The sequence below is a fragment of the Tachyglossus aculeatus genome, unplaced genomic scaffold, assembly GCF_015852505.1.
Source record: "Tachyglossus aculeatus isolate mTacAcu1 unplaced genomic scaffold, mTacAcu1.pri SUPER_6_unloc_5, whole genome shotgun sequence".
NCBI classification, from domain to species: Eukaryota; Metazoa; Chordata; class Mammalia; order Monotremata; family Tachyglossidae; genus Tachyglossus; species Tachyglossus aculeatus.
The window spans coordinates 658,118-670,815 of record NW_024044840.1 but is presented as its reverse complement, the minus strand read 5'-3'; the positions used below and the strand labels follow the sequence as shown (position 1 = coordinate 670,815).

General features: G+C 41.1%; 1 protein-coding gene and 1 non-coding gene across 2 annotated transcripts; one reads left to right on the top strand and one right to left on the bottom strand.

The window, feature by feature from the left end:
- The first annotated feature begins 249 nt into the window (after positions 1–249).
- On the top strand, positions 250–1,179 carry LOC119922128 (olfactory receptor 4C46-like). Its single transcript, XM_038742143.1, has one exon. It carries the CDS (start codon positions 250–252, stop codon positions 1,177–1,179), a length of 930 nt encoding a protein of 309 aa, XP_038598071.1.
- Positions 1,180–10,598: 9,419 nt separating this feature from the next.
- On the bottom strand, positions 10,599–10,736 carry LOC119922172. Its single transcript, XR_005448639.1, has one exon. It is a non-coding gene; the product is annotated as a small nucleolar RNA SNORA7 (small nucleolar RNA).
- Between the last annotated feature and the right edge of the window lie 1,962 nt (positions 10,737–12,698).

Genomic DNA, 12,698 nt, shown 5'->3' with positions numbered 1-12,698 from the left:
CTAGACTGCGAGCCCGTTGTTGGGTAGGGGCCATCACTATATGTTGCCGACTTGTACTTCCAAGCACTTTGTACAGTGCTCTGCACACAGTAAGAGCTCAAGAAATTTGATTGAATGAATGAATGTAAGTGTTTTAAGCTCATTTATGAAGCATTATTTAATCATCTCAAGACAAACCTAAAAAGGGTCATCGTTCTCTTTACCGAATCTGCAGCTCTCGCGTGTGTACTTATTGCCTACCTTACACTGATGGAGAATGAAAGCAGTGTGACAGAATTCATTCTGTTGGGACTTACACAGGATCCAAGGATGCAGACAATCATCTCTGTTGTGTTTTTATTCCTCTACATCATCACCGTGGTGGGAAATCTGATCATTGTGGTAACCGTAGCTTCCAGTCAGACTCTGGATTCCTCCATGTATTTCCTACTGGCTCACTTGTCATTTATCGAAGTTTGCTATTCCTCAGTCAACACACCTAAATTAATTGTCGACTCCCTCTCTGATAAGAAAATCATCTACTTCAAAGGCTGTATGGCCCAGGTCTTTGGAGAGCATTTTCTTGGCGGGGCTGAGATCATTCTCCTCATGGTGATGGCCTATGACCGTTATGTGGCGATATGCAAGCCGTTGCACTACACAACCATCGTGAGTAGACATCTCTGTAGCTCACTGGTGGCCGTGGCCTGGGCTGGAGGTTTCCTTCATGCCACAGTGCAGATTCTCTTCATGGCACACTTACCATTCTGTGGCCCCAATGTCATCGACCACTTCATGTGCGATTTATACCCCTTGCTGAAACTGGTCTGCTCCGATACTCACACCTTGCACCTGCTGGTTGCTGTTAACAGTGGTGGCATGTGCGTGTTAATCTTTGTCCTGTTGATGATTTCCTATGCCTTCATCTTGCACTCCCTGAAGACCCACAGTGCTGTGAGTAGGCTCAAAGCTCTCTCCACCTGTGCCTCCCACCTCACCGTTGTCATCTTCTTCTTTATTCCATGCATCTTTGAATATGTGCAGCACACAACAACCTCATCTATTGACAAGGCTGTTGCAGTATTTTATACTATGATAACCCCCATGCTAAATCCCTTCATCTACACATTGAGAAATGCAGAGATGATAAATGCCATTAGAAAGTCAGTGAGCAAAACAGTGACTTTTGCCCTTGAATAAGTGTAAACTTATGATATGGGTTATTAATATAAATAGCTGCAGAATGTTCTTGTTCCCTATTTTGGAGACCACACACTGTATTGATCCAGGGAAAATTGGTCAATGGTTTTCATAGATTTTAGGTCAGAGGTCAAATGAACATCATTTCTCCATTAATTTGGAAATCTTCCAGTTTTAGATGCTGTTTTACCACCATCCTCTGGCTACTTGTCATTCGTTCATTACCATGCCTAATGCAAGTACGAAGAATAAAGGAGAGGGGTGTCATTAAAGAATGAGGAGGAGCATAGTCTAATGGAAAGAGCATAGGCCTGGGACTCAGATGAAGTGGATTCTAATCCCAGCTCTGCCAGTGGCCTGTTGTGTGACCTTGGGCAAGTCACATAACGTCTCTGTTGCCTCATCTGTAAATTGGGGGTGAAATATCTGTTCTCCCTCCTAATTAGGTTGTGAACTCCATGTGATGCAGGGACCGTGTTCTAGCTGATTAGCTTGTGCCTACCCCAGCACTTAGTACAATAGCTGACTCAGAGTAAGCATTTTAATAACAATACTACTACTACTACTACTACTACTACTACTAATATTAATAATAATGGACATTGTGTGAACAATGTGAAAACAATGACAAAGTATTTATTGAGCACCCACTGAGTGCACTCCACTAAACGCAGTTCCCTTTACTAAGTTTTTGGGATAGGAAAATGTAAAGAAGCCATGTCTTCCCTGGTAGCATACATTCTAATTCAATGAGAGATGCTTATTAATTTGGGGTTGGTTTTGCCCTGTTGTCTTGTCTTATGCTGTTGAGTCGTCTCCAACCTACAGAGACTCTATGGACACCTCTCTCCCAGACTGCCCCTTCTCCATCTGCAATCGTTCTGGCAATATATCCATAGAGTTTTCTTGGTAAAAATTTGGAAGTGGTCTACCATTGCCTTCTTCCTCACAGTAAATGAGTCTCTGCTCTCGACTCTCTCCCATGAGCCGGTGCTGTCCTGCACAGGTGAGTTTTGACTTGCAGCAGGTTGCTTTCCACTGGCTAGCCACTGCTTAAGCTAGGAATAGAATGGGTATGTCTCTACTTGATTCTCCCTCCCAAAGCCGAGATTAGTAGTGTACTGGAAATTCTCCAGATGCAATCCTGAGAGGATGCTTTAACCTACAGCTCTACTGAATAATGGGTCAGAGAAGGTTCTGAGATAAATCAATAGTATTTACTGAATGCTTACTGTGTGCAGAACACTGAATTAAGAACGTAGAAAAGGACAATACAACAGAATCAGTATACATGATCCCTGCCCTCAAGGACCTCATATTCTATGAGGGGAGACAGACATTACATTTGTAGATGAGGTCACTGAGGCCTAGAGAAGTTAAGTGACTTGCCCAGGGTCACAGAGGAGATAATGACAGAGCCAAGATTATAACTTAGAACCTCTGATTTTCAGGCTTGAGCTATTACTGGGGACCACTTTTCTAGGAACCACTTGTCAGGAAAGTGCTGTGGACTAGCAATTCATTTGAAAATCAAGGTTTTTTACCACTCTATACACAACCAAGAATCTCCAACAGTGACACAGACCTAAATACTGACACTCATTTCCTCACATGCTTATATATTGCAAAAATAGAAAAAGAAATAGAAAACAGAATCAAGACCATTAATGCTTCCTTTTATAGAGTGGGAGCCTACATGACATACAGATCTAAATCAATCTGAACGTGGATGAAGAAATTAAAATGGAGCAATTATATTACACAAAAGAGAGAAACCGCATGGTCTATTGGAAAAAAAAACATGGGTCTGGCAGTCAGGGGATCTGGGTTCTAATCCCGGCTTTGCCTCTTGCCTGCTGTGTGACCTTGGTCAAAGCACTTAATTTTTCTGTGCCTCAGTTACCTCAAGTTTTAATAGGGATTCAATGCCTGTTTTCCCACGTACTTTTACTGTGAACCCCATTTAGGACAGAGACTGTCTAATTTGATAAAGGTGCTTAGAACAGCATAAGACACATAATACATGCTTAACAAATACCGTAACAAACAGATGTCACATCTGACCTCTAGAGAAATTACAACTACCCTGCCTATAAACAATACTTAGTATCCAGTGACTAGAGAGGACCAAAAACAACATGGTCCTGGAAAACAGGCAATCCTTCAGCATCAAAGTATCACCCACCAAGAGCTTACTACATTGCTTCTTATGTAAACACTCGATAAATACCACTGAGTGAGTGAGTGACTTGGGTAAGTCACTTGACTCCTCTGTGCTTCAGTTACCTCTCCTGTAAAATGGGGATTAATGCTGTGGGCCCCATGTAGGACATGGACTGTGTCCAATCTGACCACCTTGTATCTACCCCAGTGCTTAGAACAGTGCCTGACTCATAGTAAGCACTTTACAAATATCCAAAAAGGGAGATAGGAAGCATCTTTATATGCCAACAGTGTGGAAGGAATTGTTAGTCACATTTATGTAGCCCAATAAAAAATCTCAATATTGGCATCCTTAAACCCAAAAGACAAGTAGATATAAATTCTTTATGTCTTCACCCACTCTGCAGCATATCCTTGAACTTCTTGCTTGGTTTTCCTGACATCCTATCTCTACTAAATGTCCCCTTCTTCACCCAATTCACCTCCAAATTAATTCGAAATGTAGCTATGACTTGCTTCCAGAAAGAAACCTCTGGTCGTGATTGATCCTATTGCCAAACATGGTGTTAATTTCCTAAAGCGAAATCGAGCTCTCTCCTAAATGTTTAGCTCTGACAAATAGTCATTTTTTATTATTTTGCCCCATTTTCTGATAAACCAATACCTAGGAATTATCCTAGACAGGCAGTGATACATTGGAAATTTAAATCCAATTCATTTTTTAATACAATGCTACAACAATGATAGTGGTCTACTAAAATAGTCTTAATTCTAGCTCCTACATAATCCTACTCAGCATTTCATGTTTAGGAAATTGGAATTTTAATAACTAAAGCATACATTTCCCTTATATTAAAAGAGATTTATTACCACTTTTAACCAGGGTCTCCGTATTTCCTAATCCACAGTCATTGTTGATATTTTGGATACATTTCACAAATGACAATAACGACAATGGTATTTGTTAAGAGTTTACTATGATCCAGGCACTGTACTATGTACTGGGGTAGATACAAGCAAACCATGTTGGATGCAATCCCTGTCACACATAGGACTCACATTCTCAATCCTCATTTTACAATTGAGGTAACAGGCACAGAGAAGTTAACAGAGTTGCCCAAGGTCACACAGCAAACAAGCATTGGAGCTGGGATTAGAACCCATGATCCTCTGACTCCGGGGCCTTTCTTTATCCACTATTCCAGGCTGCTAGAAAATATCATGTACCTATATCTGAAAATTTAACATTTGTAATTGTGGAGTGATGTTACAGTTTCAAACAATTATTATTATTATTTTTTGACCAATTGTAAATAATAGGAGCTCAGTTTTCATTTGAGCTTAGTCATTGTCTCAACTTTAGGTTCGGTTGTATTGTACTCTCCCAAGGGCTTAGTACAGTGCTCTGCAAATAGTAAGTGCTCAGTAAATACTATTGACTGATTTAGGTTCTTGTGCTCCTGATACCTTTCTGCGCCACATGATTACATGGATATTGTTGTACTGTGTCTTCGCATTTGGCCAAGAATTAATATTTTGGTTTCTCTCATAGTATACTGTAGTGGCAATGCTCTTTTGTTCAATACCTTTTGACTCTTGTGGTATTTACCCTCTTTGAAAGGTCTTAAATGTCTTGTTTCTTGTGTCAGATAGGAAATGTACTTGCCAGAAAAGCCAAATATTTAATCATTACCTGTTATTCTTACTTCTCTTCTGTGAGACTTGCTCACCTGTATTCCATTTTGATTAATTTTAATACCAACACTCAGCAAATTGAAATTCCCTTTGAGCTAAAATACATTTATTTTTATTCAGTTTTGCATCTATATGTTGAGTTTGAATCAGTGTTTTTCAGAATTCAAGTCTGGGGACATGGAGGTCTCTAAAGAAATATAAAGCTTTTGGACCAACATGAAAAACAATCTTTTGACATTGTCCTTAGGTAATCCTGCCAAGTGACTCATTTTTCAATAAATCCCCAACTGTTACACCAACAATATTAAATATCTTTGTCGGCTGAGGGAGCTGAGTTATTTCAAAAAATCTCTTGACAAGCAATATTTGAAGAACAGACAGAATTAGTCATTTAGGGGTTTTATCACTCATTGAAGAATATGTTTTATATGAATGCCTGTTTCTCTGGAGACAGGAGGAAAGGTTCTTGTTGTTTTCTTGAATTCACCATCCTCCATGGCAGGTAAAGATCTTCTGAGGCTCAGACTTGGAACATCTAGCTGAAGGTTCAATTTCAGTCATGAACGCCAAGAGTGCCGCAGCTAGTGCCTAACAGGAATATGACTGAATGACTGAACTCCAGAACAATGACCTAGGCCATAATTTTGAGGAGAAAATTCATAAGAATCTACTCATACAATAATAGTTCTACATGATTCTACTGTCTCCCCCTCTAGAACATAAGCTTGTCATGAACAGGAAATGTGTCTACCAACTCTGTGATATTGTACTCTTCTAAGTTATTTGTACAGGTCTCTGCACATACTAAGTGCTCAATAAATATGATTCATTGATTCTTTGTCTTATCTCTTTTCATATTCATTCTCTAGGGATATTAGAGAAATAGGCATTGCCCTGTTCAGGTGTCAACAAAAAAAAAAGGAAGGGACAAAATGGAATTATTTTTCAATGGTTCTGGCTAAGCACTTACTATGTGTCAAGCACTGTTCTAAACACTGATATAGATACAAATCAATCAAGTCTGCTCCTGTCTCACATGAGGACCACGGTCTAAGAAGGAGGGAGAACAGGTATTGAATCCCCATTTTACAATTGAGCTACCTGAGGTGCAGAGAAGTGAAATGACTTTTCCAAGGTCAACCAGCAGACAAGTTGCGAGGTATGATTACAACCCAGGTCTTCTGACTCCCAGATCTGTGCTCTTTCCACTACGCCATGTTGCTTCCTGTTATATTATCACAGGATGCCATTTCTAGTTATAAGTGAGTAAGGACTGAGTCTAGCTAAGAAACGAGTTGATTATTCAATAATATTTGTTCAACACCTTAAATGATATCATGCAGACCAGTCCTTCTATGCTGTAAACTCACTATGGGCAGGGAACATGTCCATTATTATAATAATAATAGTGGAATTTTTAAGTGCTTACTTTGTGCCAAGCAGTGTTTCCGTCTGTACTCCTCCAAGCATTTAGTTCAGTGCTTTCACACAGTAATCGCTCAAAAACTACCAATGATTGATTGACTGACCAAGCTTTTTTTTCTGTTGGGAAGGGATGAAGAGGGATTCAGTGGGTGTCAGCATCATATATGCAGGTTTCATCGACCGGTGCATACAGTAAGAGCATGGAGACACAGAGAGATGACTTTTATGCTTTCAGACTTGGTATGTCTATTCCAGGAAAACATTTTGTAATACCACAGGCACAATAAGCAGATTTAGGAGTTCAGAAGACCAATCCGTGTAAGCATTTAGAATGCTACATTCAATTTAACTGCTGAATCCAAACAAGATGCTTTGGATGAAACAGAGGGAATACTTCCCAAACGCTTCCTTTTTCTAAGCTGATCTCACCTTTCCTTGCCTTTCCTTGGATTTACGGTTCAATATTTTCCTACCATTGATGAGACTGCACCCATGAGTGTGTTATTAAAAGAGACTCTCTCTTATACACTTTGTCCATGAAAATAGTGTCTCTTTTCTACTCAAGTGCCATTCAGCTGGGTGTGTAAGCTCCTTGTGGGAAGGGAATATGTATACCAACTCTGTTGTAATAATAATTATAATGGTGGTAATTGTTAAGTGCTTAGTAAGTGTTGATCACTGTACTAAGTGCTAATGTAGATATAAGATAATAATGATACTTCTGGTATATGCTAAGCACTTACTGTGTGCTAGTCACTGTACTAAGCACTGACCAAGTCCCACATGGGCCTCACAGTCTAAATATGAGGGAGAACAGGTAATGAATCCCCATTTTGCAGATGAGGACAAGAATTTAAGTGACCTGCCCAAGGTCACACAGCAGGCAAGTGGCAGAGATGGAATTAGAACGCAGGTCCTCTGACACCCAGGTCCGTGGTCCTTCCACTAGGCCATGCTGCTTCTCTCACTTATACTTACCCAATTACTTAGTCCAGCTCTCTGCACACAGTAAACAATGAATATCACTGATTGACTGCTAAAAAGGGGATAGTCTGGTCTACCACCAGCAGGCCTTGCTCCTACAGGTATAAGCTCCTTGTGAGCAGGCATCACATCTACCTTCTCTATTGTATTGTACTTTCTCAATCAGTGCAGTGCTCCACACCCAGTAAGTGCTCAAAAAACCTTTTTGATTAAATGACGCTCCTCAGTGGTTGATCCATCCACACTCTTTGGCCCACTCCACCTCTCCCGATTCATTGACCCCTATTATGTGACAGTAGGTAGGACACAGAGCCATATGATCTTCCTTTGGGAGAAAATAGGCCTAGTTAGAGTTCCGGAAGCATCAGAAAAGTCCAAAAGGGGCATTCACCTGGGAGCTTGGGACTGAGTTTAACTGGTGAAAATCAGGTAGGAGTTGAACACTGATGAGTTTACCCCAGTTTTCTATCACTCTTGTTTGTATGTTTTTCTCCTCCTTGCAGTTATTGTCATCTCAAAGCTTCCCTCAGTGGGAGAGAATGTGCAGAAAAACAGAGGAACTCAGCAATGCTCTCAGTAGTTGTTCCTCTGGGAATTTGGGTTCAGTTTTGCAAATAGCATGATTGACCCTCAAAATGCTAACAGCCTGAACCGCTCTTTTTTGGACCTCTGCATCCTCTACAAGTCCCACCTGGACTTGGTGAACAGCAGAAAACTCCATTTGAAATTATCCTGAGGTAAGGTGCTTAGTGGAAGAAGCAAGTGCTTGGGAGTCAGAGAATATGGGTTTTAATGCTGGCTCTGCCACTTCTCTGCTGTGTGACTTAGGCAAGTCACTCAACTTCTCAGTGCTTCACTTACCTCATCTGTTAAATGGGGATTAAGACTGTGAGCCCCATGTGGGGCAATCTACCTCAGCGCTTAGAACAGTGCTTTGCACATAGTAAGAGCTCAACCAATACCATAAACAAAAAAGGCATGAACATCTCTGTGCACAATCCGTGGCATTAAATGATTATATTAACCGTCTGGTCAGAGATACCCTTTACTTATTATAGCCAGACACAAATGGTCTAATAGAAAACTAGGACAAAAACACTATTAATAATGTTACTGTTTGGGGGTCTTTAGGTGGGATATTTTGGGGGGGTGTAAATTAGAGTAGATAGTAGTGCTCATCCAGGAAATGGACCCCAAACTCTAGCAGCAGGTGGGTTGAGAAGCAGCATAGCATAGTGGATTGAGCACAGGCCTGGGTGTCAGAAGGTAGTTGGTTGTAATCCCAGCTCTGCCACTTGTCTGCTGTGTGACCCTGGGCAAGTCACTTCACTTTTGTATGCCTCAGTTTCCTCATCTGTAAAATGGGAATTAAGACTGTGAGCCCCATGTGGGACAAAGACTGTGTCCTACCGAATTTGCTTGTAAACACCCCAGTACTTAGTATAGTTCCTGACACACAGTAAGCACTTAACAAATACCAGAATTTGTATTATTCTCTGTAGAAAGCTAAGAACATGCACTTCACATGGCTGGAAGAAGATGGGAAAGAAGCACTTAAGATCTGGAGAGGTTTCTATATAAGGAAAGGGAATACACAATTGAAGTTTCTGACCATGAACCCTAATGGCCACATTTCTCTTGATCAATTTTCTCTTAGAAAGTCAGCTGCTTCTCTCATTTGTGTGAACATGAGTTTGATTTAGGACCATTTATCTTTTGACGACAGTTTTCTTCTCCAAAGTTTCCTCATGGTATTCTTCACCTCTGCATTTCTCAGAGTGTAGATTAGGGGATTTAGCATGGCATGAAAGACTTTATAGTGGTATAAAATATAGACACAGTTTTATCTACAAGCAAAGTTGTCATGGGTCGCACATACACAAATGCACAGGGAGAAAAGCATAAGACAACAGCAGTGATGTGGGAGATGCACGTGGAGAGGGCTCTGCATCTACCTTCCAAGTGGGGAGTTTTCAAGGAGTGTTAGATGATGACATAGGAAAGCGTCAAAAGGATGAAATTGAACAGGCAGATCACCCCACTGTTGGCAGCTATGAAGAGACCGAGGGTTTGGGTGTCACTGTAGGTGAGTTTCAGCAAAGGGTACAGATCACACTTGAAGTGATCAATCACACTAGAACCACACAATGGTAACCTCATCGTGAAGAGAAGCTGGATCTTTGCGTGAAGAATCCCACCATCCAGAGGACCCACACCAGCAGCCTGCATAACTGCCTGTTCATGATGGTTAGGTAGTGCAGAGCTTATGGATGGCCATGTAGCGATCCTAGACCATCACTGAGAGAGGGATGATCTCAGCACCTGTAAAGATGTGTTCTGCATAGACATGGGTCATGCACCCTTCAAAGGAGATTTTTTTTTCTCCCGGACAGAGAGGGGATAAGGAAGAAGAATAAATCACATCTATGAAGGACAGATGAGTAAGAAAAAAGTACATGGGAGAGCCCAGAGTCTTGCTGCTGGTTATGGTTGTCATGATGAGCACGTTGCCAGTCATAGTAACACCATAGAGAACTAAGAACACGATAAGTATTATTTTCCGCATCCCTGGATTATGTGTAAGTCCCAACAGAATGAATTCTGTCACACTCTTTTCCATTCTCCGTTCAGTCTAGGGGGACGGTGAGCACACAGATGAGTGTCACTATTCCTGCCAAGAAATCACAGAGATAATGTACATCCTCACTACTTACATCTCAAATTTATAAGATCTTCTTATCCATGAAGCATTAGATCAGTCTGTCCTGCTGTATCCTAGCTCAAATGCTCCATTGATGACTAATCAAGGGAGTCAAAATTGCCTCTGACCCTTGGTGTGCACTACTTTCATCAAAAAGCAATAATGATAATTGTTTAATATGTGTCAAGAAAGGTTCTAAACACTGGGGAAAATACAAGATAATCAGGACAGTCTTATGCTGTTGGGTCATCTCCAACCCATAGAGACGCCATGGACACATCTCTTCCAGAACCTCCCACCTCCATCTGCAGTCGTTCTGGTAGTGTATCCATAGAATTTTCTTGGTAAAAATATGGAAGTGGTTTACCAGTGCCTCCTCCCACTCAGTAAACCTGTGTCTCCACCCTTGACTCCCTCTCATGCCACTGCTGCCCAGCAAATTTGAATTTTGACATGGAGCAGATTGTCTTCTACTTTCTAGCCACCGCCCAAGCTAGGTATGGAATAGGTATGCCTCTGCTTGACTCTCCCTCCCATAGCCGAGACTGACAGAGTACTGGAAACTCTCCAGGTGCAACCCTAGGAGGGCAATCATGTCAGACAAAGTCCTTTATCCCACACAGCATTCACAAACTAAGTCAGAGTACAGGTATTTAATCTCCATTTTACAAATGAGGTAACTGAAGCACAGAAAAGGTAAGTGACTTTCCCAAGGTCACACAGCAGGAACATGGCTGAGCTGGAATTAGAATTTAGGTCCTCTGACTCCCGGGCCGGTGCTCTTCCAGCACTTAGAACCGTGCCTGCCACATAGCAAGTGCTTAACAAATACCATAATTATTATTATTATTTTTCCACTAGGCCACATTGCACCTCAATATATGCTAATTTTTCTTGATGAGCCCCATGTGGGACAGGGACTGTGTCCAACACTATTACCTTGGATATACCCCAGCTCTTAGGACAGTGCTTGACACATAGTAGGCACTTTACAAAAACCATTATTATTATTATTATTGATATTATTAGTATCCATGCACCAAATGCAGGAAACAAGACTGCAGTTTGATCAAGGCTCAACCAAAATCTCTTCAACTGAAGGTAAGGTACTCGTGGTCTGAGAACAAGTCTACTAACTCTGTTATTGAGAAGCACCATGCCACAGTGGAAAGATCATGGGTTTAAGAGTCACTGGCCATGGGTTCTAATCCCAGCTCAGCCACTTGTCTACTATGTGACCGTGGGCAAGTCACTTAACTTCTCTGTGCCTCGCTTCCTTCATCTGTAAAATGGGGGTTAAAACTTTGAGCCCCATGTGGGACAACCTGATTACCTTGTATCTCTCCCAGCACTTAAAACAATGCCTGAGACATAGTAAGTGCTTAATTACCATAAAAAAGCAGTAGCGTGGCCTAGTGGAAAGAGCCCAGGCCTGGGAGTCAGAGGACCTGGGTTTTAATACTGGCTCCACCACTTGTCTGCTGTGGAATCTTAGGTAAGTCTCTTCCCTGAGCCTCAGTACCCTCATCTACAAAATGGGTATTCATTACCTGTTCTCCCTCCTACTTTGACTGTGACCCCCACATGGGACTTGATTATCTCTATCTACCCCCGTGCTTGGCATATAATAAGTGCATAACAAATGCAATTATCGGCATTACTATCATTACAAAAGATACCTCCACATTTGCCTGTGAAAGCTGGCAAGCTATGCCACCATGAGATGCTGCAACCCAGATCCAATTCAAAAGAGAAGAAAGGCCAGAGACCATCAGCTCACTAGAGCCCCCCTGTAAGAAGTGAGCAATTGAGCATTTGACTGGAGTCTGGAAGGTTGTGATATTATTTTTAGGTACTTCACACAGCGATGGTGTTTGAGTTAAATCGTCAGCTTCCATCAGAATAAGTTCCACAGTCTCTGCCACCCAGGAACAAGAAATGTGGAAGAGAATCTTTTCAGCTCTAAATAATTCAACCCACTTCACGATCTATACATATCTAATTACAGACCTGGGTTAATTTGAAAAGATTACTTTTATCAAGTAACTTTATTACTTTAACCGTTTGCAAATGCAGTCCCTGTGAAATTGCAGGTTTATTCTGTCATGATTTCTCCATGAGGCTTTATTTAGGAATCAAAGAAGAAATTTCCCCTGACATACTTAAACATTAGAAAAAACTACTCAAATCCTGCTGTTGAAGGAAAAATAACCCAAGTCTTATTGTGACTTTTGACATTCTGCCAGAAATATGAATGCAGTTAATAGATATTATGCCAGACTGAAGACAATTAAAACAGCATTTTTATCACACGCATCCATCTTACTCAAAGGTAAACAGCCCACTAGGGAAAAAGAAAAACAAAAGGGAAAGAACTGATGAGTTTTCACCCCTGAGCATCAAGTACTTGCTCACTCTGCTTTAAAGAATCTGTAATTGTTACTGCAGTTTCCCTGTACACAAAAGGTGAGACATTCAAGAAGGACAAAACACAAGTAGGCATTATTATCTTCTAAGGTTGCTACTTTTCTAAGCTTCTACCTGCTCCACA